This window comes from Sciurus carolinensis, chromosome 4 (genome assembly GCF_902686445.1).
Source record: "Sciurus carolinensis chromosome 4, mSciCar1.2, whole genome shotgun sequence".
Classification (NCBI taxonomy): domain Eukaryota; kingdom Metazoa; phylum Chordata; class Mammalia; order Rodentia; family Sciuridae; genus Sciurus; species Sciurus carolinensis.
Window position 1 is genome coordinate 48,432,787 of NC_062216.1, and position 27,062 is coordinate 48,459,848.

The 27,062-nt window shown below is 41.9% G+C and overlaps 1 protein-coding gene across 2 annotated transcripts; it reads right to left on the reverse strand.

Annotated features, from left to right (window-relative positions):
• Positions 1 to 283: 283 nt before the first annotated feature.
• Ppp1r3b (protein phosphatase 1 regulatory subunit 3B) lies at positions 284 to 12,266 on the reverse strand. 2 transcript variants are annotated; one of them, XM_047551156.1, is made up of 2 exons: positions 12,013 to 12,266; positions 284 to 4,932 (listed from the first exon to the last, which is right to left on the reverse strand). In XM_047551156.1, exons 1-2 carry the CDS (start codon positions 12,024 to 12,026, stop codon positions 4,050 to 4,052), a joined length of 897 nt encoding a protein of 298 aa, XP_047407112.1. In that variant the 5' UTR covers positions 12,027 to 12,266; the 3' UTR covers positions 284 to 4,049. The 2 variants fall into 2 exon arrangements, with proteins under 2 accessions (XP_047407112.1, XP_047407113.1); XM_047551157.1 differs by lacking the exon at positions 12,013 to 12,266 and adding an exon at positions 11,062 to 11,212.
• Between the last annotated feature and the right edge of the window lie 14,796 nt (positions 12,267 to 27,062).

A 27,062-nucleotide genomic window follows, 5' to 3' on the forward strand; every position in this document is an offset into this window, starting at 1 on the left:
GTTCAAGAGCAAATTAAAGGGTAGAGAAAACCATGACCTTAGATAATTAAAAATAGGTGCAAATAACAGGGACCCCTGCACCTCTTTCCTGGCACTATCTTCTCAGCTCTGATCAGCCTTCACTGCCAAGAAAGCTTAAAAAAAGCAGTAACTCACTTCTTCCATGCCTCACAGCTTTACCACAGCCATTGATGATGATCTGTATGTTTGTACACCTAAGGTCTGTATGTGAAAACAAACTGATTTAAAATAATACTCCTCTAAGAATAGAAGGACAGTTTCAGTTTTGTTTTTTTCTATCTTTATTACAATTTTTTTTTTTGCTTTTGAGATACATACAAACCACTCTCTTCTACCACACAAAAATCCCCAGCCATTCTTGTGATTTTAAAGTGCATTTCCCCTATAACTTTGTGTATAAAAATATTTATTTAAAAAAAAAAAAAAACATGCAAAAATTTCTCCACAAGGCACTTTTAGGCATAAAATGAAGACGGGTCCTCAGTTCTACATTCACACTGAAGTCAAAGTGAAGCATCAGAGCTGCAGTCTCCAAATCCTCCCAGACCCAGCAGTCTCTAGGAACTTATCAACATAAAAACTAGGTAGATTTGCAGCTTTATGACTTGCACTGCAATTCTTCACAGCCATGACCAGGAAAATCCGCCTGTCCCCAAGTGTCATCTCCCTTCAGGAAGTTAAGCTGCCAAATTGTCTTCAGGTGACCCTATAAGATCCCATTGTAGGTAAGATCCCATTACTGTGTGTAACTTCTTATCTCCAATTTCAGCCCATCAGGTCAGGAAAGACAATTAGATCTAGGCCCTCCCAGAACAAAGAGTCATCAGGCTTCCATCCAGTGGAGGGATTTTAAAAGCAGAAACAAATGAAAGACAATCAAGGTTGTCATTCACTGTCCATTGAGAGAGAAGACCCACAAAATGGGTACTTCTAAAAAAAATGAGCACACATAACCGATTTAATGTCCAAATGACTACACATGTAATGCTCGTTTATAAAAAGCAAAGGATATGCAAAGATTGAAATTCACAAAGCAGTTTAAAATGTATATCTTTAAATAAAAAAAACTTTTTATAACCATTAAAATTAATCTTAGAGATAAAATAATCCTACCATGGACTCAGGATTGCTTTAATTTCTAGAGAACTGCACAGCTCCATTTCTGACCAGTTTTTCTCTAACAAGGATTAAAAAAAAAAAAAAAAATTCACATGCTTCATATCATACAAGAAACACTGAAAGCTTATTACATATCTAGATAGTCCATGTTATTTATTGCATCCAATTTGCAAAAGCACCCCGGGGCATTTTGGGAAATAAATATGAAACAAAAATGGTGGTGTTTCCCCATGCCTGGAGTACTGTCTGACAACACAGTTCTGGACGACTGCCCAGCGGCAGGTGGTTGGTCCTTTCAGGCAACCTGGGAAGGATACCCAGGACTGGGGCTATTCATCACCATAACCAAGAGCTGTGTGAAGGGAAGTCTATAGGTCAGGTTGTGGAGAAATCTTCATCTAAGGAACCGTCACCCTCTGAAGTGTGCAGGCCTATCCACTGATGGTGAGCTATGAAGTCCGTTCAGAGTCTCTCAATGAAATTCTGGAGGTCATCTGAGAGAATCATGGGACAGTCTGGGTCAAACTGCAATGAGAACACAGACAGTTCTTCAGGTATGTCTACCTCAGTGAATGACAGCCTGATGAGAGAAGGCAAGCAGGTTCTTTCACTGGGGTAGAAGGCTCTTTGGAAAGCAGGTGAGGACTTGCCTTCTGAACTGAGCAGTCGGGTGAGCATCCCAGGTGTGCAGACTGGGGGCTTGCAACCAGTGCCCCCAGCAAAAAAGCTGAGATGGGCTGGGAGGAAAAAAGGGAAGAGTTTATGGATGTTTTAGGAGAGATGCTTATCACTGAATTTACCATATTTCAAATTTTGACAAGGGAATGTCTTAGGGTCATTATTACGCAAAACGAAACAGGTTTTCTTCTAGAGTCATTTGAGGCCCCTTTCTTCTGAACATGGAATGAGCCTTAGTTTGGTGACCTATAAATAACAGTGTGCCTGTTCCCTTCCCACACTGGGAGGCAACGCATATTAACACAAAGCAAAATTCATGACCTACATGAGATCAATTTTGCTTCCTTTAGAGTATTGATAGCTCTGATCACCAAATTTGTAACATGTCAAGTACTGTCTGTGTACCTGATGTACAGTGTGTTTAGATAAAACATAGTCCTGCCCAATATCAGCATAAAATAAAAATGTGATTTCCCCATAAATTATATTATCATGTAATCAGAATGATACCATCTGGAAGAGGCCCAGAAAACAAAGCACTGGATTGAAGACTAGTAACAGCCAGTTTCAGGAACAAGAATTATACCAAATAACCATTTAGCATTTAAAAAGTTAAAAAATTTTAAAGTTCAATAATGAAAAAACTAAAACTAAAAACAAACAAACAAACAAAATAAAAAACCCAACCACAAAACTCTAGGAGTCAAGGCACTCAATGCCTGATACTGATGTACAAAGCCACAAACCAGGAGGTCATTTCTAATTAACCTGGGAAAATTCAAGCAGAAGACTCTTGGCTCGGCAAGTCCAGCAGCTGTGCCTCTGAATCCAGGCAACTATGTACACTTTAGTAAGATCAGGCAAAAAGAATTAAACAGTCTTTTAACCAAACTCCATAAACAAACAAAAACCAGGAAAGAAAATTCCAATTTCTACAAATAAACATGTAAAAGTATTTTTCAGATACCCCTAAATAAAATCCAATCTTACCCAAGAAAAATCACAGGTTTTGGGATCCATCTGACAATGAATGTCCCAGGAGTCTCACAATAGCATTAACCGACATACTTTAGTCCAATATGGTTCAAAACAGTTAATCTCTGATATTTCAGAGTTGGCAAACATTTAAAATAACATACAAGAACATAGTGAGGTTTCTCTTCCATATCCTCTTACATATTCACACACCATAAATAAGAACACCCAAATCAATGTCCCTCAGTACTTATGAAGTGTCCTGGATATCAGAGTCAAAATAAAACCAAACATTTTCTGAAGGCTTTGAGGATATGCTGGATCTGCAAATCAAGTGTCCTAAACACAGCATAAAAGATGACTCTCCAGGAAGTGAGATCTACAATTCTTTCCTAAAGAATGAGGCTTGCAAACCAGCCAAGTAAGTGAAAACAAATCTTGTCATTGAGGCTTCTGGTGACTTGGTGAAAGTGAATGCTTAGAAAGCTCCCCCAAAAGCCAAGAGGAAAAGCTGAAACTCATGACTGTCCTGCCTTGTAATAACCCTGCAATCTGTGACCCCACACAGGAGTCAGTGACTTTCCATAATGGCTCTCTGTGGAATATGGATGTGGGTTCAGGAAGAGAGGGAGAGGAAATGCCTGCCTCTGTCACAAGCCTTTATTATCTTTTCCTAAACATCGGGTGAATGGTGGAAAAAAATGAAATGCAAAAAGTAATTTGCACCAAAAAGTGCAGATCCCATCTCTCTTCTGCAGCTGTTACTACAAATGGGTGACATCAGACTGTTGGGTCACAGCTCAGAGATAAAGGGTGGTTATGAGTAGATATGAACAGCAACAGCAGGAAAGGCCTGGCTGGGACAGAGAACCCAGAAGTGGTTGGAGAGGGTCCGATGGGGGTGACTGGGAACTGAGTGACTTTGGGTGACTGTCTTCCCACATTTGGGTGCGGAGAAGAGGTCAGGCTCCTCCGGCCTCACCACACTGCCCACAGGCTTGGTTCCTACTCGGACTCTTTCTGGCACCATCCTGCTCATTCCCAAGTGGCCACCCTGGGTGCCACAGAGGACCCAGTGAACCCTCTGAATGAGAAACCAGTTCTGTGATCTAAAGCTGGCTGAATTTGCTGGTGTAAGAAAAAAAAAAAATAGGATTCTTTCTTTTTGAAAACTGGGCCTAACAGCAGTTCATTCTGCTCTTCTCTTGGCGTCTCCATTCCATGGTGACCAGGGCCACACCTGTGGACTGCAGTCACTAATAGTAGGGACCTAGTTTTTCATATCCTAAGTAACTAGGCCACTCAGGAAACAGACCATAGGAACACCGAGGGCTTCCAAACTGGTCTAAAGATATTCCAAAATCTGGTCCATTATGTGGCTCCACGGTTCCCTGAGTGGATTTTAATTCAGCCTGGATGATCCGATAGTTTTTGCCTCTGTTGCTGTCCCAGTATGCCTGGCCATTGCATTCGTAGCACACAGCAAACTCCATTCTTTCATAAGACTGAATTTTCTCAGGTAAGCTAATGTCAAAGGAGAACGTGTCCCTGTCTGAACCAGCATAAGTGTCCTTCACATAGCGACAAGGAAAGTCTGTGAAGCTTTTCCAAGTGTCGAATGTCATTCTTATTTTCACAATCTTCTCGAATGCAAGGTTCTGAACCTTCACTGTGCCCGCGATGGCTTTGTCCTTCAGCACACAGTTTTCGAGGCAGACATGGTTGGCCTGAAGTCGATTTCTAAAGTCTAAGTAATCTGCAGAAGGCTGTGAAAAATCCAGAACAAAGCTCTCGCTCTCTGCTGTCGTCAAACTCACAATGTTGTCTAGGAGCTCAGTGATGTTAAATGGAATATCTAACGGGTCATCAAATTCCGAGAACACTTTGACCATTGTCAGGGCCAGGCCTTGGTTGTCTGCGAAGGACACCCGCTTTTTCACCTTCTTCTCCTGGACCGCAGGGGCCACCATCCCGCTGGCTTCATTCCTGCTGCTCAGCTGAATGCAAGGCCTCAGTGGCTTGCTTGGCTTTGGGGAGATCTTGAAGGCAAACCGCTCCCGGCGCAAGGAAGGGGCCATGCAGTTGTATCTGTACTCTATGTCCACAGCCATCATGGGGCTAGATGAATAGGACAGGACCCTGGCAGGAGGGGAGAAGAAAGAAAACAGCAACGAGATCAGATAGATGTTCAAACGCCTGGTTCCAGCAGACTCTTGGCAGACACGTGCCAATGTTCAGCATGGCAGCATGACCTCATAGGACGTGGGTCTCAGGGGACACTATGTATATGTGTGTGTGTGTGTGGGGGTCTGAAGTTAAAACCAAAAGTATGGAACCCACTAATTTTAAAACTAAGTTCACAGGTTTTTCTGTTAGGATGTGCTAATGCACCATGGAGGATAAAGAAAAGGGTACTCAGCAGAATTTCTCAAACTTCCTTGACTGAAGAATCCCTTTTTTTGGTGGAGTGCACTCAACAGCTTTCTTTGATCCACATCACCCCAGTCCCCTCGATGCCCAGCCCCTGGTAATGAGCATTTTACTCTCTGTTTCAACAAGTTCAACCTTCTCAGATTCCACGTGTTAATAAGAATATGCGGGGTTTGTCTTTCTGCACTCAGCTTATTGCACTTTAACACAATGTCCCAAGGCTTATCCCTATTGCTGCAAATGACAAGACTTCATTCTTTTCTATGGCCAAACAATATTCAAGTGTGTAAATATTCCACATTTCCTTTACTCATTCATTCATTAGTAGACACTGAGGTCGACTCATGTTTTGTCTGTCGTGAATGATGTCACAAGAAGTATGTGAGTGTGGCTATCCTTTGCATATGTACCCTGTAGTGGGATCGCTGGTCATATGGTAATTTTGATATTTTGAGGATTCTCCACACTGTTTTCTGTAATGGCTGTACTGATTTATGTTCCCACCAACAGTGTACAAGGGTTCCCTTTCTCCACATTCTCCTGCAAACTGTTATCCTTCACTTTTTTGACAACAACCATTATAATACATGGGAGGTAACATCTCATTGTTTTAACCATAAATACTGTTTTAATCCAATAAAAAAAGAATCATTTTCAAGTATACAACTATTGATTTTGTGTTAGTACAAGCCAGGCATTATAGTAGGATTCTATGGTGAAGACGGACACAGACCAGACTTGTTTACTTTAATCATATATTTGGTATACCATTATATTCTAGCATATCTTTTAAAAAAAAAATCCAGCAATTTATTTGTTTTTTAAACCTCTTATATAGGTCAACGTTTTGCCTTTTATAAGTGAAACTAGCTGTTATTAAAATAAAAAAGCAATTAGAATCATGCAAAAAAGAGGTTAAATTTGACTTCATAAAAATTATATATTTGTATAAATGAAAAGATAAATAGAACCAAAAAGATTATAAAGAAAAACTGAGGGAATATTTTACAAAAAACATGAGAGCAGAGTTAATACCTTAATATATAGAGAGTTCTTATAAAGCAATAACAAAGTAAAATACTTTTTTCAAAGTTAAATACTATACCTAGAAAAATGAGCAGAAAGTATGAACAGAAAATTCCTAAAAGAAATTTTAAACTGGCAAATAAGAATACAAAATGTCCAATTAAGAATTTAGGTTAGAAATAATGTGTTTTTTTCTATTGAATCAGGAAAAAATTGAAAAAGATAAAATATTTTTATTAGTCTAAATTGGTACAAACTTTCTAAATGTCATTATTTTTGTTCCAATATTCACCTACAGGTATTCATCTTAAGTAAATAATCAAAAATGTACAGAAGTAATGTACTCAAATTTTAGCACAACATTATAGGGGGAAAAGAGTGATCACTAATAGGTATCTGGGTAAATCAATTGTACCACATTTATGTTATTTAATTTTACATCATTAAAATCATTATTTGAAAAATATTTAAACGGTATGGGAAAAATTTATAACATATTGTTAATATTAAAAATGGAGAAAATAAAGTTGTACATAAAGATCAGACTGGTGGTAAGACAATATTACATAGATATATTTAAAAAAATGAGAGATACAGTGGCTCCCCCGTTACTATGGTTTTGCTTTCCATGGTTTCAACTTCAAGTGTCCTATCACAGACCAGTAATATTAAATGAAAAATTCCAGAAACATACAAATCATGTTTTAAATTGCACCACCTTCTAGAAGTGTAGTATAAAGACATGCTACCCCACAGGGTCCCACTTGTTCCTGGGATGTGAATCATCCCCTTCTCCAACATATCCATCATATATATACTTCCTGTCCATTAGTGACTGAGTAGCTGTCTCAGGTATCAGACAGACTATTTTAGTAGCACAGTGCTTGTCTTCAAATTGCCCTTGTTTTACTTACTGATGGCCCCAAAGCCAAGAGTAGTGATGCAAAGGAGGCACTTGAGCATGTAACTGGAATGATAGATTAACTGGTACTATGTGGCAATACACAGGACACATGGGGGAACACCATGCGTAGGGTTTGGAACTGCTTGAAGTTTCAGGCAATCATGGGGAGGGGGGAGGGGTCTTGATATCTATCTCTTGTGAATAAAGAAGTATTTCTGTATAGTTAAAGCTATCAGAACACCCAAGTACAGGATTTCAGGATCTGTTTTCCTCCTAAAATAATGTTGCTTTCTATATCAGGAAATAAGTAAATCTTGGGGGAAAAAATCAAATATTTTAAATTTGCCAAAACCACATCCTAATTCTATTGCCTCACTAAAGTGAGTACTTTTTTTCATTTTGATTACTCTGGGCTAATCCGAAGAATTTAAAGACTGACTAGAATTAAAATCTCAACTCAGAATTGCAGAACACTGGATCTGGATTAGTTCCAACAAGTCTCCCTTTCTTATAGCAAAGGTGTAGGTATGTGGTGGTGCAGAGACTCTGAGACCTCACTGCTTGCTGCTCCTGAAGGGACAGGCAAAATATTGCTCATCTTTTGACAAGAGTTGGGCACCACTGATGTGTCCCAATAAATAAGCCCTCTTTTTTAACTTCTGATTTTGATTAACCAAATATATAATGAAAAAGTGAGAAAGGACAAACACATGGTGTGATCCCATTTTTTTGAAAAGTACAACACTTTCCTAGGAAGCAGAAAGCACTTCGCCATGACCAGTTTGGAGAAACACAAATTCAGAGACAAAACAATAATTTATGGCCATAAGGCATAATTTATACAACATTCATTTTAAAGGGTATTTATCTTACTGTTTCCAAAGTCAATCTACCAAAGTCAATCCAGTGAAAATTTGCAAAGCAATCTTGCTGGCTATTATCTGTTCTTATAGTCATGCAATTGTTCTGGAAAGTTAAGTTCTGACTAAATGGGACAAGATGGCTTTACAGAGGATCATTGGGTTAACTATTTTTTTTAACTTAGGAATTACTTGAATTTTAGTTATTCCTGCCCATTGTAAAATTCTGTTAGAGGGGCTGGGGTTGTGACTCAGTGGTAGAGCGCTTGCCTAGCATGTGTGAGGCACTAGGTTCAATTCTCAGCACCACATATAAATAAATAAACAAGTGGTATTGTGACCATCTACAACTAAAAAAAATATTTAAAAACTTGTGTTAGGATGTATTAGAAATACACATTCAGGGGGCTGGGGAAAAAAAAATACACATTCAGTTCTAACTTTAGCAAAGGCATTTTTGTTTGTTGTTTGTTTCAAGCAGGTATTAAAACTAAACAACCAACCACACAATAGTCAGCTCTTCTGCATCCCAGTGCTTCTCCCTCTGCCCACCCTTGAAATCCTAGGTATGAACTAAGGAGGAGGGGTTCCTGGCCCTGCCACTTCCTCTTGATCTAAGTCAGCACAAGATCGACTGCAAGTTCTCTATGCACCTCCAACAAGCCTGCAAACCAACCTTAGCTGGGCTTTCCCACATATCTTTAAAGCTCATTAGAAAAAGTTTGAGGACCTCTTAAGATATTATGGAAACAGAAATGCAAAGCAAAGAGTCAATTAAAGAATCTACATGTTTGTAGGTGACTAAAGCTGTGCTCCTAAGTTATGATCACACAGGTTAAAGAGACTTTGTCGGAGACCTCAATAAAGTTGAGCTGCTTGATCCCAGTAGCGTAAATTTATGCTACCAGCTCCCCAACCCCTTTTATCCCCAAGTTGTAAGAATGAGTGGAACTGGAGAGGGAGGGGAGGTTCTAGTCAGAGCCAGAACAAACTCAACAATTGTATAGCATTTTCAAGAGTCAAACTGTTTTTGCAATATTCTTCCAAGGAAGGTAAAAGTTAGGTTATGATGGTCCAAGAGTTACCTCCCGCACTACTGCCCCAGAGAATTGCACAAGCAACTCTGGCCCAGAATCCCTTCACTTTTTCTGCATGTCACCATAACTGCAGGTGAGGCCACTCACCCCATGGCCTTAATTTAGGGTGAAATGTGACTGTCAGTCACCTTGATTATCCTCACGGTAGATTCCAGCCTTTATTAGCCTTTAGAATTGGTGCACCAGGGTGCTGGTTTAAGGTAGGTTTTCCTGACCACCTGTTCAGAAACTCTCCCAATAGACTGTGACAGGGACGACTATTAGCCAGTAGTAGTAGTACTTGGAGCAACCAAGTATATAAAGGAATACTTTGTTAAGTCCCTGAAAGGAAGGCACCAGGGCAGGTGCTTCATTTGCAAACATCACAAAAATGATCAATTCCCAGGAAGAATATGCCAGGCCTTGTCTCCTGACAGAAGCTGCTCCAGTCCTTTCCCTCTCCCAGGTTAAGTTGCCAAGACTGGTCAGGGAAAAATCCAGAACTAGAAGATATGAACACATATTTGAACCAGCAGAATGACATAGGATCTGGACACCAGTTGCAGGGCAGGGACAAGGGAACATAAGTAGTTGTTCCTCAGGCCTGTAAGAATATCAAACACTGCTTCCACATGGATGTCTCAGAGTTTAATTGTGCCTGATGAGGGGCTGGGCCATGCCCAAAAGTAGATTTCAGTGTTCCAGGCCCAAACTCAAACACTCAAAAAATTAGAGAGCAAATGGATAGTTTTGCAGAAATGCTTTTTCTGTTTCACTAGTGACAAATACACTTTCCCACGACCGCTGGCCAGAGTTAAATGTCATGGTGATTTTTCTTGTGAAAACCATACCTGTACAGAAAATAACCCCATGACCTTCCCCGTTTCATGCAGCTGAGCTATTGACTTTTTGACCTTGCATTTATAGGGCACATTTTTTTTTTTTTAAAGTATTAGGGACACTTTCCCTCTGTATACTCATGCTTACTTACCCCCCACCCACCCTTTCTCATAAGGAAAGACAGAAAAATCAGACACTCAAATAACCCACCAGCAACACTGAAAACTGCCAAACTACATTGGGTAAGCATATATTAGGTAAGTTATTCACAACCAGGATCTAAGATGTGGCCTTCTACCTCCACCCCCTTCAGCAATTCTTTATTCCCTCCTAAAAGATTTGGCTCATAGGGACAAAGGTAACATCTTCTCCCTTTTGTATTCAGGTCATGGAGACCTTATTTGCAGTCTTAAAGGTTACTTGTAGCCCTTGATCCTGTTGCAATAATCTAAAGCATTTTATAGATAAATATTTGTGAATAAGGCTGCATATCAAGGAAAGAGTGAATTAAAATGGCGCAGTCCCTACCATTAAAAACTTCCCAAGGGAAAATACAGCACTGTCCTAACAATAGCCTCTACCTAGCTGTGCCTGCTGGGGCAACTCACTCAATTTCTCTGGGCTTGAGGATTTTTCTGTGAGGTCCTTTCTAGTTCTGACATGTTTACCAACAGTGCCTGATTTCTCTCCTCACGCACTTTCCCCTAAGTACCTCAATTCTACTTTTGAGGTGAGCCCTCCAGCTGTCCTCAATTTAGTCTTGGCTCTGCCAAGTGACCATTTCCTCTTCTCCAACCCCCAAGCTGAAGGCCTAACTTTCTTCTGCTGAACCCTGGGTCTCCCAAGGAGGCTGGCCACAGACCACAGGCTCCATGGGCTTTCAGCAACTCTCCAAGTTCACAAATCTTCTCGTATTTTGTTCTGGGCCCTCACGCCTCTTTTGCAGTTACTGACCCGTCCACACCCCTTTGTCTGGGTTCAGAAGGGTGGTACATACAGGGCGCTGGGGGCAGGGCGGTGTGTCCAGGGTGGAGGATCTCACCTGCCACTCTGCCCACTCTGCCTGACCCTGCCCGGTTAGCTCCAGCTGGCCCAGGTTGCACCAGGTCCCCAACCTCCGTGCTGCACCCACCTTTCGGGCGGCGGAGAAGCCCCCTCCGCAGCTCGCTCGCCGCATCGGAGAGCCCAGGGGGAGGTGGCAGGGAGGCCGCGGCCACCGGACTACGTGAGCTTTTAGTGTTTGTCCGGGAGGCAGGGCCTGGGCTGGGTTCCCGGAGACTGAGACGACGAGGAGGAGGAGCCCAAGTTTCCCACTAGATAGGGGCGGGGCTGCGGGGTAACCCCCGGCTGGAGCCGCGCCGCACTAGCACCCCCACGCGGGCCGCCTCGCCCCCACCAACCCGATGGCCCCTGCCCCAGGACTGTGGGTCACACAACTTCGCGTTGCCCGAGTTTCCATTCTCTTGTGCAACAAAGGAATCTGAACCAAACTGGGAAGGAGTTGGGATAAGCAATCCAACTTTACAACATTAGGATTTAGAAGCAGCTTTCTTACTTAGCTCTTTTACAGAGAAACTGAGGCCCAGGGAGGTTGGGGGAGGGAGGGAGGGAGGGAGGAAGAGAGAGAGGGAGAGAGAGAGAGACAGGCAGACAGACAGACACGACTTGTCCTTGTGCTCTAGGCCCCACTGCCCAATTGCTGAGACATCCCCCAGAAGTGTCAGGTCCAGGCTGGAAACTTGTGCCACCTTCGTTCAAAACAGGGACAACAGGTCACAAAGGTGTCCGCTGTTCTAAGCTCAGTCCCTGGCCACCCCTCACAGCCGGCCCCGAAGTTTCGAAAGTTGGAGAGTACACGTGGGTCCAGTCGCGCTCTAGCCCACCTCTGGTCCCTGGTTTGCCCTCTCCAGGTGGAAGCAACAGCTCTCTGGTGCCCATCTAGTGTGTTCCACCACCGGTGCGTAGCTGCTAGTCGGATGGTTAAAGGGTAGGAGGCAAGAAACAAAGGGGCGCTCCCCTGCACGCCCCTCGCCGCGGGTCCCTCGTTACTGCACCTCGGATCCAGGCTTCAGGAGGTACGTACCGTGTACAGCTCATAAGTCCCGAGGGCAGAAGCGCCTGCCCGCCACACCAAACGCAGGAGGATGACAGGCACAGCGACCGCGACGGTGGGAGCGTGGGCTGGTGCTGAGTTTCGCGCCCTCCGCGGGCAGCTGCATCAGTCCGCGCGCTAGAGCAGTCCGCTTGCCTCCTCCCTCCAGCACGTCGCCCGGGACTTAGGCTCCAGCGGCCGCTCCGCGCCCTTTAACTTTCTGCCCACCTCTCCCACTTTGGGTCCCATCCCAGACCCTCTTGTACGTGAACGCCCCCCGCAGCCAATGGGTGCGCCCGGGACGCGAGCCGACGACCAATGGTCACTGTCTGGGAGAGCACTGCTCCTCCACGTGATCGGCAGCGTGCCGGGAGTGATAGGGCTTTAGTCCAGGGTTTGGGAAGGGGGCGGTGGGTCACTCTTTCATCAGGAGCCTGAGGACGGGCGCCAGGGGGCAGAGGCGATTTCCTACAAAAGGATATCCCGTTATAGTGAGCCGGCTGGAAGTTGGCAGCGTGCAAAGTTGCCTCTTCCTAGGCAAAGTCCTAGCCAGGCCAAGGCACTCCATGAGCCTGGAAGGGAATTGCAGTTGCCGTCCCACTGCCCTGCGGATCCCGCTTTTGTGACACTCTAACCATGGGGTTCACAGATCACGGTTCCCTTCCTCACTACATGCGGAGCCTTGAGGGGTCATGAGACAACATCTGAGTGTGTTTCCTTTGGTTTTATGGGTAGTCCTTCAGGATACATAATCCGCAGCTCCCTCTGCAGTGTTCAAAACAATTATTGCCTTGGGTCTATCATGCACAATCAGGTGTTACTATGACAAAAATGCAAGAAAGTACTTTATATAAAGTTGGTAACGGGGCAAAGGATCATGACTCATTGAAAGCGCGTAGTTCTCAGATACTGTTGAGGGTTTCTCAGGTAGGTGTATTTTAGAGGCGATTACCTGACTCGAATCTATTATAATAACTACCTGAATGTACAGGATCTCTCTGTTCTCTTTGATGCTCCTGGGGGTTGGTAGAGCTTGACAACCTTAGTAGAGTTTGAACCTGAGGCTCCTCTTCCCATGGAGATCAATTTCTGTATCAATTGATCTGAGCTAACCACTTTAGGGAAAAGGCTCCCAGATTTCTAGTTTTTTTGACCAGTGAAACTTTTGAATGTTTGAATGTTGTTATTTGACGTAGGATGGCCAACTTTTCAAAGAGCAAAGTAAAGACATAAATAAACCCTACTTTTTTTCTTAACCACTCATAACAGTGATAACAACTAAAGAAACAGAAAGGGCATATTCTCTGACCTTCATATTGAATATATTTAGCTTTATAAAAATTCATTATGTTGAATATGGTATTTGAGAAATTCAATTTCAAGGGATATAGGACCAGGTTCCCATCTTACAAGGTGTGCAAGACAAAAACATTAATTGGTTGCAATAATCTAATACAAGCCTTCAGTTCTATGGAGAGCTTCCCTAGCCACAGTCTTCCTGTCTGAAGGGTAAATGATGATCATTAGTCATCTCTTTCTCTTCCAAGGGCAAATCTGATAAAGGACCACCTGTGAAATCCGCTATTGGTAGGCGGTTGGCATTTTCCCTTTGCCAACTCTAAAGCCCCTTTAGTTAGCTGATGAGTAGGTTGAAAATTATTAAGCCAAGTGCTGGCTATGTTTCTTAAGTGTAGTGAGCATGCTAGAGGAGTGGGCAATGGTGAAGAGCCAATAGGTATTGCAAAATGTATGCAGGCAAAGGGTGATCCGAACCAAATAGGCCAGGAGATGGGACAAGCAAATCCAATTTCACAGCCTTAGGGTTTGGAAGCATCTTTCTTACATAGATCTAGGAAATCATGGGTAGTAATTTCCCCTGTGGTTTAGATGACTATTTCAGACCTGGAGAGTGGGGCTAAATTTAGTTGTGGCACACCATGGTCTTGGTAGGTAGGAATGTGGCGTCTATGAGTTTGAAAAGAGCAGTTTTTTATGGGAATCAGAATAGAACTGGGATGCAAGCTTGGGAGGGCTGTTCCAGCAGATGCAGCAAACCCAGAGTCCCCCTTAAAAACAGCCATATGAGACCAGCCTTTAGATACAATCTTGCCCCACCCTCTCCTTGAATGGCAACAAAAAGGGAAAGTGAAAATGACAAATTTCAATGACAAAGGCAATGTACCCCAAGTTTCTTTTGTACTATCTGGCATTCAATTTCAGTCTTAATTTCTTTTATAAACCACCCCCATCTGAAAAATAAACCAAAAAACTTAGCAGTGGCTATGCATAGCTAATTATTCTTCTATAAGCTGTCTTTTTCAAGGCTGGAAGTAGTAGGTAGCATCGTCTTTCTTCTTCCTTGCTAAAACTTCAGGCTTATCTGACTGCTTCAGCCTTCTCTTATTCATTCATCCATCCATTCAGTCACCAACACTTTATTGAGTAGCTGCCATAAACCAGGATGCTAGAAATGTTAAAAAAAAAAAAAAAAAAAAAAAGAGTGAAATAAAATCTCACCCACCAAGAAACTCATAGGCTAATAAATAATGATGTGGAATAAATGTATGGAAGGTAAGTGTGTGTTTGGAAAGCTAAGAGGAAGCTGTAGTGTGGGTGGCAGCAGAAGTCAGGGAAGTGAGAAAAGGCCCCCTGAGAAGTGACCATTGAGCAGGATCCTGAGGAAGGAGGTAGAGTTGAGGGGTAATTGGAGAGAGAAAGCCAGGAATTGGCAAAGATGCAAAGTTCTGTGTTCCCACAAGAATTTCCACTCTGCTGATTGAAAATAAGATCCCCTTCCTGGCTCAAATATTAGACTATGCTCCTTTATTCTAACACATCCTTTATTATGTGTTAGCATCAGCTTACTGCTCATCCAGAAAGTTGTAAGAAATATCATTAATGTTTTATCTCCTTCTCAACTTAATGCATTTCAAAAACATTTCAAAAAACTCATCCAAGATTTTGGGAGGGTTTTTTTTTTTTTTTTTTTGAGTTCTAATATTCTCTTTGAATGAAAATTATTGCAAAATGTAGCTAAATAAAAATAACTAGCATTAGGAGGCAGAACTAAGAAGAGAACATTCTTTTGCTTGATCAGAATAGTAAGTGGGAAAGACTGTTTCCAAACTGCCTAAGTCAATTTATATTTAGACGAGCGGAGTTGTTTGCACCTGTCAGAGCCACAGACATGTTCTGGGCGCATTACGTTACCTGGGGCCCTCTGTCCCTCTTTCAGATTCCACATTGACTTGCAAGGTCATGTTTTATGGGGACAGGCAGATGAATACTTACGGAGCGACTCTATTAACCTTTGTCTATACAGAATATGTCCTTTGCATGCAAGAAGACCTTGAGTAGTTTATGTCAAAGCTTCTAGAGCCCATTAGGGCATTTTCTTACTGTTGAGGGCATTTGATTTCCAGGGTAAATTGATGTAGGGATTGCTCTTTTGAAAATTACATGACAGAGAGCTACTTTTAGCCCACACTTTTCCCTTGTGCCAGTGCTTTGTATGAGCCTGTTTCTTTAATTTGTATTTATTTATTTTTTTTTATAATTTGAAAACTAAGACAAGATGATTATAGACATTTTGGAAAATTTTACAGAAAAAAAATAAAGATGGAAATTGAATCTACACCACTCAATGATAAATGAGAATATATTTCCCTGTAATTCCCTGTATTTTTTTTCAGTGTTTATTCTGTACATATGCATTATTTTATTAGGATCATAGTATGTGTGTTATGTGGGTGTGTACATTAGTATATATATATATGTGTGTGTGTGTGTATATACTAAATTTTGATACTAAATATTTTTATGTATGACTACTTCTCATTGTGAGTGTATCAGTCTTATAATTTTTCTGGCATATACTTCTTTCTTTCTTTTTTTTTTTTTTATGTGCGTGATACGGGGATTGAACCAGGAGGGCTTCACCACTGAGCTACATCCCCAGCCTATTTACTTTTTATTTCGAGATAGGGTCTCACTAAAATTGCTCAGACTGGCTTCAAACTGACCATCCTTTTTCTTCTGCCTCCTGAGTAGCTGGGATTACAGGAGTGGTGCCCACTGACATATGCTTTTTAATAACTTTCTTTCATACGGAGTTACCACAAGTTATTAACTCTCTTCTTATTGTGGGACACTTAGGGTTTTTTTTTTTTTTCCCTCAGATTTTCTCTGTTATAAGTGTACTTAAAGTGTTTTCACATTTAAATCTTTGTCCGTGTTCTCAATTCTTATCTATAACCTTATTCTCCACAGAGTTAGATGTTCTTTAGACCTGGCTCAGGGTGCCAAATTGCTTTTAGAAAGGTTCGTATTGATTTTTTTCTCTTCTGTTACTAGAGAAAAGTAAGTCAAATAATTCTAATGAAGTGTTGGTTTGTGGACTTTGGGCAAATTACACTTCATTTTATAAAACAGCCATATGAGAATATTCACTCATGAATCATGTGCTCTGTGCCTGGTTGAAAAAATAGCTACATACCTCATCTTTTGCTTTAGCTTTGACTCACAAAATACACAGCCAATTCGTGTCATGAATGCAGACTTCACAACCCATATTATTGACTTAAATGATCTTAAGTGGTGGCTGGTCAGGGAGAAGCTGGAGAGGCTGGGGACTAAGGAATACCACCTTGCCACAGTCTTAAAAAGCATCAGGCAAAACCCAGTATATACTTATATTCATTGCTTAGTCAGCCCCTGTTCACTGGTATGATCACAAATTATATTTAAACATGTAACTCTATACATGTATGATACAACATACAGCAAAACTGCATCCAGAATTTCATGACAAGTGGCATGCAGTTTTGTGAAGAGAAAAATATGTCAAACTGCTTTTAGGATGGTGTCGGGCCACTTGGCTATTGCATGCCTTGTACCTAAGTCTGGGATGTTTCTGTCACATGCCTTGGGAGTCAAATGACTCAGATACTGCAAGCACTTCAGATTTTGTATAAGCAATTGTATTTCAGCTGGTTCCAGTCTGATATTTACAAGGTTGCCTGGATCACACTCTTAGGAACTTGCAATGAGATATATTTGTATTAAGAAAACAATGACTCACTTGACGAATGAAGGGAAACAAGCTAAGTATTTATGTACAATGATTCCTAAATATGCACCACTGTGTTTTCCAACAGGCTTTAATTTTCTATCACTCCTTTTCCTTTGAAATTTAGAGTCAGAAGCAAACGACTTCATGGTTTTCCTCATGATCATTTGATATCCTCTGGAGAATTAGGACTTAAAGACTGCATTTTTCCTTCTTGAATCCCATGTTAATGATTTCTCCACACTGAACCACAGGCTGTTTTGGAGCTAGAAATGGAGGAGTTGAAACTAGGACATCACACGTGTTGAGACTATTCTTCCCCTGCTTCTTGCCTTCCAATGTCTGTGGAGGCACAGATGTTGGAGGGCGGAGGAGGAGCCATCTTCTTCGAGGTCTTTTTACTTACCATACAGTAAAACACAGAGGACAATGGCTTGCTTATTGTAGAGGCTACTTAAGTTTCTTATAAACTTGCCCTTTACCAAAAACAACAACCCGATAACAAACTATTAGCATGAGTCTTACTTGGTAAATAGCCAGGGCTATAAAATACACAAAACCAAACTTCGCCATTGTTTCCATCCAAACCTTGGAGATTGCTACAACAATATATTAAGGCTTAACAGATATGTTTGGCATCATTTCCATTTCCCTTCTGTTAACTCCTTGGTCATCTTTAATTGCAAAGTCCCCCCAAATATAGGGTCCTTTGTCTCTTATTTATCTTGTGTCCCATTGCTCTGAAAAGTGCAGTTAATTTGTCTTTTCTTTCTTGACTATTTAAATTTTTATTTATTTATTTATTTATTTATTTATTTATTTATTGGTACCAGGGATTGAACCCAGGGGTGCTCAACCACTGAGCCACATCCCAAGCCCTTTTTATTTTTCATTTTGAGACAGGATCTCACTTAGTTGCTCAGGGCCGGCTCTGAACTTTCAATCCTCCTGCCTCAGTCCCCACCAGAACCTCTAGGATTACAGGTGTGCCCCACTGTCCCCAGCTCTTTCCTGACTTTTGACCCCTGTTCTTTTTCCTTCCATCTTCCTTTCTTTTTTTTTTTTTATTGTAAACAAATGGGATACATGTTGTTTCTCTGTTTTGTTTTTTTTTCTTTTTTTTTTTTATCCGTCTTCCTTTCTTATTTGAGTATTGCTCCTTAGTTTATAAAATTTTAGAAATTTCTCTCTCTTAAGACTGGTAAATAAGCAATTTTCTTTTTCATGCTTTCTTCTTATAAAATCATCATCAACTTTTAGGACCAATTTCAAGACAGTTTATGAGGAAAAAGAAGACTATTATAAAATATATGAGAATGTTTCTGGTTTAGCTTCTTGTTGAAATTCTTGGGAAAATGTAAAAAGGTAAAACCTCACATAACCCTCATAGCCTAGAAATAATGAAGTATAGCAGGTGAGAGCTCAGTCACCTGGTGGTCCCAGGGTGCTGACTTGGATCCCAGGGTGCTGAGCTTAGGGAAATGACTTATCAACCTTGTGCCTCTGTTCCCTGATCTGTAAGATAGGAATACTAATGCTTGCCTGGTGAGGTTATTCTGAAGATTTTCTGGGACTTTTTATGTCTAACCAGGATGACTTTCTTCAGAAAACCCAAATACAACAAATTCATATTTCTTTTCTTTTTGGTACCAGAGATTGAACCCAGGGGTGCTTAACCACTGAGCCACATCCCTGGCCCTTTTTATATTTTTAAATTTAGAGACGGAGTCTTGTTAAGTTGCTCAGGGCCTCTCTAAGTTGCTGAGGCTGGCTTGGAACTCATGATCCTCCTGCCCCAACCTATTGAGCTGCTGGGATTATAGGCCTCTGCTGTCACACCTGACCATGTTTCTTGATTATTCTAAATACAATAAATCTAGGTCTGAACCCTGCACTTACCAAGGCCAACATGAAGCTTGGTATCAACTAGTTTATGTAGCTCATGAGAATTGGAAATGGTTCCCTTCTTCTTAGACTCTGTGGTCACTTCCCTTAATGCTGTTCCTTCTGCAGCCCTATCCCTTACAGAGGTGAGGTCTTTACCCCCAACTGGAGCAACTGCTCAAGATGGTCTTTGGTGGTACCCACTGAATGGGACCAATGTGAAGCTTTACCACCTGCAGAAACTTCAGTCACACAACTCACAGGCCATGAGGCTTCACCCCCTTTCCGGGCTGGAACTTTTCACAAATCATAGAAGCATCAGGGTCTATCCTCCCTCATTCTTGAAAAATTCTGCACCCTTTCTGGAAGGACCCAGAATTCCCAAACAAAGGCTTATCTGGAGGCAATTTCTGCAGAGGCTCCTGAAGCATAAAGGAATTGTTTGCACCTCCAGACATAATAGAATTAAGACCTTAGAAAACAAAAACCCACCATTTCTCTTCCCAGTGTAAGGTGTTGGTTTATGTGAGAACAGCACAAGTTCATATGCTGAACTTATTTGTTAATTGCTGTGTACTTGCTAAATAGTACAAGGACTTCATTAGTTTCTCAGTCCCTCAACGGAGTGAAAATGAACAGAAACAACTAAGCTTATTTAAAAAGGGAAAAGAATATTTCTGAAGACTGAAAAGGAGCAGAACTTTGAAATAGTTTTACTACAGAAAACAAAAGAAAAAAACTTTAAAAATCTTTGATGGTAAGAAGACATGGTCTATAAATGATGGAAAACCACACGCAGAGAGAAGACTCACATGAAAAGTTGGGAGGGTGGGATAAGAGAGAGAGATCAGATAAGGATGCGTGGCAACCCAAGAATTGAAACCCATCATGGGGGTGGAAATAAGCATTATTGACAGTGGAGAAAATGGAATCATTGATTTGGAGGTTAACCTTGAGAGGTCTCCTAGGATATACAGGAAAAGAACATAGAATCAGAAATGACAGGGCTGGGGATATAACTCAGTTGGTAGAGTGCTTGATTAGCATGTGTGAGGCCCTGGGTTCAATCCCCAGCAAAAAAAGGAAAAAGATTAGAAATGATAAGAGAAAATGGTTAGTGAGAAAACAGATGCTAACAGATAGAATAGGAATCCAGTTATCCAATTTAAGAATTATAATATTTCCAAGAAAGAAACCAAACTAGAAACAAATGATCATAATTTTAAATAAAAAAGAAGTCTAAGTTGGAAAGAGGAGAGAGTATAAAGATTGAGTGGGCTAATAGATTCTCTGTATAATCACGTTCAAAAGACCCATACGGGACCGGGGATATAGCTCAGTTGGTAGAGTGTTTGCCTCGCAAGCACAAGGCCCTGGGTTCAATCCCCAGTACGGCAAAAAAAAAAAAAAAAAAAAAAAAAGACCCATACATCTAAATATGTGGGACACACACACACACACATTCACTCCAAATTACCACAAGCATCAAAGCAGAAAATTGGTGGGAAAGAACCACCCTTCACCCAAAGCAAGTTATTGATGGAAGAGCAAACACCAGACTGACTTCTGACCTCTGTAGTATAGCACTAATCATCGGAAAATCAGCCACATGATTTTATACCCAGTCAAGTTGATTTTCCTATGCCCATGACCTTTTTCCCTGAAACTTCCCAATTTTCTTCCAAATCACCCCCTTATATTATGAAATACAGCAATTGCACTGATTAATACTCAAAAAAATCAAGTCACTATTATGTCTTATCCACCATGGTGATTTAGTTACCTGATGAGGTTCTAAAGGTGCATGTCAAAGCCTATTTTATTTTTACTTTTATTTATTTATTTTTTCATTACCTTTTTTTTGACAGTGACAAATATTTTAAAAATGTTTTTTCGTACATGTAGATAGGGAAATAATGTCGGTCTCAATCTACCATTCTTCCCATCCCCACCTCTTCCACTCCTCCCCATACTCCCCTCCGTACAATCCAAGTTCCTTCATTCTTCCCTATCCTTGCCCCACTATGGATCAGCATCTGCTTTTCAGAAAAAACATTCAACCTTTAGGTTTTTGGGTTTGACTTATTTCACTTAGCATGATATTCTCCAGTTCTATCCATTTACCTTTCATTCTTCTTTAAGGCTGAGTAATAGTCCATTGTGAATAGGTACCACATGTTCTTATTCATTCATCAATCTGTTGAAGGGCATCTAGGTTGGTTCCATAGTTCAAAGCCTATTTTATGCCTCCCTATTTCTGTGCTGAACACCTTAGCTTTAACAATCCTCTCATCTGGCAGTCAGGGTGTTATTCGCTGCTGCAAAAAAAGGCCTTGTCTTCTGCAACCTCATCCCTCCCACTCCTAGGGTGGTCCCATTGTTCACCTTCCCAATGGCAATTTCTACCTTGTGGGTGTAGTGTTTGCTCAGGTGGAAAAGCTCAACATACAACATCTCTGCTTTTTAATTTCACCCCATAGGCCAGGACTTCAGTTTATAAATCATATTGAAAGACTACAGATTATTAGAGCTGAAGGAATTTTGGTCTTCCACTCCAGCATCCTCTATTTACAGGTAAGGAAATTGAGACCTGGAAAGGTGTTGTCACTTATTTGGAGTCACAGTGGCACCCCACCTTACTTGTGGTTTCAGTTACCTGCAGTCAACAAGAAAAAAGGTGAGTACAGTAAGATATTTTGAGAAAGAGCACACATTCACATAACTTTCATTATAAAATATCAATATCTGTAGGTACAGTTTAGTTCTATCCAGGATTTCAGCATCCACTTAGGGATCTTGGAACAGATTCTCCCAGGATAAGGGGGAACTATGTACTATTTGAGTTGGGACTAGCTAGGCTTGTGGTTTATCTTTATCTACCACCGGGCCAACACTGATGGCAAGATCTACTGAGCATTTTCTGTCTCTAAATTAAGGAGAATGGATCAGAAACAGGCACAGGGCAGTTATACACAAAAGCCACTACATTATTCATAGCAGGTTCAGTCAGCATTAGTTTCTCCTTTGTGTTACTGTTACCTTGAATTTCCTAGAAAGGAGGAAAGAAATAAGTAATGTCCCTACCTTGCCTTCCCGTTGGCCATCACTGAGCCCACTTCTGGAATGGGAAGCTCTCTAGCCTGCCTCCTGCTCAGGAAAGACAGGAGAGCAGGAGTACTTAGGAACCTGGAAGGTAGTCAAGAGTCCACTGTGCTCTCTGCGGTATTTCTCTTCTCTGGCAGATTCCTTTCCAGGAGACCGGGTGGTCTCTCTTCCCTCCCTTGGATAGGAGAGTCACCAGCAAGGAGGGCAGGATGGTTGCACAGGGCTTAGAAAACAGATCCACTTGGTACCAGACAAGAAACTCATTGTGAACTGGGTGAGCTACAGCACGCCTGTAATCCCAGTGGCTCAGGAGGCTGAGGCAGGAGGATCATGAGTTCAAAGCCAGCTTCGGCAAAAGTGAGTGTGGCACAAAGCAACTCAGTGAGATCCTGCCTCTAAATAAAAAACAAATAGGGATGTGGCTCAGTGGTTGAGTGCCCCTGAGTTCAATCTCCGGTACCTGCCAAAAAAGGAAAAGAAACTCATTGTGGGATCATTACATGTAAGGAGAGTTGCCCAAGTCCAAGTCTCTAAGAAGGTATTCTCATGCTCAGCTGGGTGGGTAGCTGGTATGTGGATGGACCTTAGAAGATTCAATGCTATTCAGTGTCAGTCACTCAAGCTAGACCCAGGCTCTGTCATCGCCCATCTGGCTGATGCGACTCAAGAGTGAACTGGGAGCTTTGACATCAGCTCCTCACTACTAGTTTTAATTCTCTGATCTAAATAGGACTATCATTTAATGAGTATGCACTCTGTACCAGGCACTTCATGTATTTTCTATCCATATCCAGAAAGGTATTTTCCTAACCTCCTTCGTACAGGTAATAAAACTGAGCCTCAGAGAAGTTAAGCAACTCACTTAGGATCACACAGCAGCAAATGGCAGGGTCTCAATTCAAAGTCAAATCGGTCTGACCGAAAAGCCCAGGCTATTTCCGCTAGACCAGGCTGCACAGCTCATAGCAACCAGATGAAAAAGGCTGATAGTTCCACCTCAGGGACTCCTTATCTGGCTTCCCTAGTCCGTTAAATTGAATTTTAGGGCCTTTGTTGGGGCCCCAGCAGAATAAATTTTGGATTTTACAAACATAGGCCCTAATTGGATTTGACTGCCAGGACAACCACCTCATTCATAGGCAGGCGGTACTGAAAGGATGATTAGGTTACTCGGCTGCAGCTCTCCCTGGAGGAGAAGAGGTCGGCAGCCTCTCTGAATGGCTAGGTAGAGTGGCAGGAAGGAAGTCTGCGGAGGAGGAGCAGAAAACCCAGGGCAGGAGACAGGGGAGGAAGACAGGGGATGCTGGGGGAAGCAGGTTTCTGAGGTTTGTGCCTGGCAAAAGGGAAGGGTCACACAATGGATGGACAGATGCCAAATAGTTCTGTTTTCAGGAGGAAGCCAGACATGGGGGAAAAAAAAAAATCCTACCCCAAACAATTCTCAAATACACCCCAGGTCTTGAAACAGCATTAAAAAATGGATACCAAAATAGCCTTCTATAAACACGGTATAGGTAGGAAATTCTGTAGGAAACCCAGAAGGAGTCCATTTGATTCAAAATTGCTCTGGGACTGTTGTCTAGGGTGGGGGAATATCTCAAGGCCAGGGCAGCTGGAGATTGCTGGTGGCTGGTTGGGCGCACAAAGCAGTGACAGACAGGACTGTCACTGTGGGTATGTGGTTGGTGGTGGGAAGGAGGACACTCCTGGATGGCTAAGCCTCCTCCTAGTATCTCTGAGTCCCCGTCCATGGCCCCAAGCCAGGGTTGACACTTGTCACTTGGCATGTGAAGTGACTTTTGCAAGGCACCAGGAGTAGGTGTGATCGGGAGAGGGACTCAGGCTGCAGGTGGATCATCGTGGATGTGAATTCTGTGTCCCATTAACTTTTGTGCCTTGGCAATCCAGAGACCCAAAATACAATACTTTCTCTAGAGGCATTAGCATATCCTTAATGTTATTCTGCTAAAACAGAAATTAACTTTAATTTTAATCCATTCTAATTTAAAACACAAATATACGCCATCTGGCCTTTTTTTTGTAAAAGATTATGTTACAAAAGCAGGTAGTAAAATTTCAAGGCCCAAAAACCGATTGGAAAGTCACAAATTTAGGATCGTAGGGATCTCAGGAAAAACTCTCAATGAAATATGTTCTTTGTGCTTTCAAGGACATGGCCAGTTACGCAAAGATGACATGAAAGACTCTATACTTGAACTGCCTGCCGTCAGGAAACCCGCCTCCCTTTCCCCAGGGAAGCAGGCCAGGGGCTGTAACCAGTCTCCTCATTACTGTGAGCCCTGGGGCCCTCAGGATTCCCCGGGGCCTTACTTACCCTATTTGCCAAACACTTAAAGACCTTTTCAAATTTGTTTAATACCTATTTGTTTAAAGTAGTCCTTTTGATTAAGGAATGGCCAAAAACAAATAGAGGAAAGACCAAGAAAAGTATTTTATATTTATAGAAACATTACAAAAAAGATGTGGTCATACAAAGAAACAAGAGAACATGACAAATAAGCCAGATGCTTTTGTCTCCTGAAGTGCCGCAGGTGGAACACTGGTCCTCAGAGAAGTTCATTATTAAAAGGTTTTTGAGATCAAATACACCTGGGTACTCTGACATGCTGTGACTCCACTGGGAGAGTAACCGGGGCAGGTGCCGGGGCAGGGGATCTGCTGGGCTCACTTAACCAGGCGCTTCCCACGCTGACCCTGAGGACTCCTGTTTCCTACAGTGTTGCATTTCACACGAAAGAACCAAATAAACATGGGAGAGTCGCCTAGTCCCTTCAGCTACTATAACAAAAAACCAGAAACTGGGTAGTTTAAAATCAACACGCACTTATTTCTCACCATGGAGGCTGGAAAATCCAAGAACCAGGACTTGGTGGGTGCAGTGTCTGGTGACACCCTGCTTCCCCACCCACAGTGCCACCTTGCTGGGTTTCGCATGGCAGAAGGACGAAGAAGCTTTCTTAGGCCTTTTTTTTTTTTTTTTTCTTTTTGCGGTACTGGGGATCAAACTCAGGGCCTTGTGCTTGCAAAGCAAGCACTCTACCAGCTGAGCTATCTCCCCAGCCCAAGGCCTCTTTTTTAAGGACACCAATCCCATTCCTGAGAGCTCTGCCTGTAAGTCACCTGATCATTTCCTAATGTCCCCCCGCCGATCCATCACTTTGGAGGTTTCTTTTTTTTTTTTTTTTTTCCTCTGTGGTGCTGGGGATCGAACCCAGGGCCTTGTGCTTGCAAGGCAAGCACTCTACCAACTGAGCTATCTCCCCAGCCCCGATTCATCACTTTGAAGGTTAGAATTTCAATATATGAATTGTGGAAAACAGACCATAGCAGACAGCAGGACTGAAATTTTAGAAAGGAAATTCTAACAGAATTAGGAAACATGTAAAATGCATGATTTAATTCTGTGTGTTGTTCGATCTCAGTCAAGAGCAAGGAAGAAAAGAACTCCAACGGGTTATGCACTGTACAAAGTTTTCAATGACAGAGCAAGTGGAAGGCTACCTTCTTCCACCCAGCACCGAAACAAGTGGAAAAAAGGGAGCCCAAGAGTGAGATTAAACTGACCAGTTTAAAGCTTGTCAGTAGGGAACCGAGTCATACCAGAACAGTCCATCCTTGTACAAACATGAGGGATACCAGTGCTTCCCTTACACCAGCTCTAGTACTGGAAATAAACTCATTCACAACATTTCATACAGATGTTAAAGGGAAAATTCTTACTTTTAAAAATAGAGGAGTTTTCAGTCTCTGTAGGGTTGACATCCATTCATTAATGCATTCAGTACGATTTGTTGATGGTGTAGATGTCACTACCAGGCACTTTGTCAGGGTGGAGGACAAGTGAGGACAGGCGTGGTGGTGGTGTTCATCCTTGGACAGAGGAGCAATTGTAAACAGTTATCTACAAGCCAGCACGGCGGGGTCTTGACTAATATAACTGGGACCATTGGGTGGAACCCCAAATGCAATCCCCCACTTTTACCATATCCTTTTTGATCCCTGTACTAATTAAACCATGTTATCTCAGTTGCTGGAGAAAACCAAAATTCTTTAAATGTTTACAAACCAAACATTAACTACCAGGCTTGGCAATGTCTCTCTTCTCCTGACATCTCTCAAAGCCGATACCAGATCACACTCGGGAAGATGCTGAAAAACATCAAAAGGTAAAAGGTCAAAACTTGAAATTCAGCTTTGTCACTGACCTGCTTTATAACTTCTGTCAAACCGCAACATGGAGAGACCGTTCATGTGTTTCACAGCAGCCTTGGCTGGAATGACTAATGACTTTCAGCTGCTTCTGATATAAATGGTAAAATGGAAAGTTACTCACAGAATCTCTCTCCAGCAATGAAGAGTCTCTACCAAGGCTCATATATTGGCCAAAGATATGTGTATGGAATCTGGCCCTTTTCAGAAAGGGGTGATGTTTTAATATTGTCCTGCATTTTAAGTTTCGTAGCTTCAGATTCTACAAATGCTGTCCGTGTCGACATAGTGCTAAATTGCAGTCACGGGCAGGGTGCTTATGTCTCTAGTAATCATATCACTTAGCTTAATCCTTGAAAATGGACTACAAGATAGTATTAAACCATAAAATTTGCAAATTGTGCATGCTGAGCTCCACACCTTCAAACAATAGCTGCAGCCTGAGAATCACCCAGGCACCCTGCTGTGGTCTGTCCTCTCCAACTGAAATGCAAGCTCTGTGAGGGGAACCACAAGGTCTGCTTGCCTCATCACTCCTGTGACTCTGTCCTTCATCTCCCCGGGTTCCACATCTAGGGGTTCAGCCAACTGCAGAGGGAAAATATTTGGGAAAAAAAATTGTGTCTGTACTGAATTGTACAGACTGTTTTTCTTGCCATTAGTCCCTAAACAATACAGTATAACAACTATTTGTATGGCACTTACATTGCATTAGGTGCTTTAAAAACTTTAGAATGAAGTTTTTACTTATCTT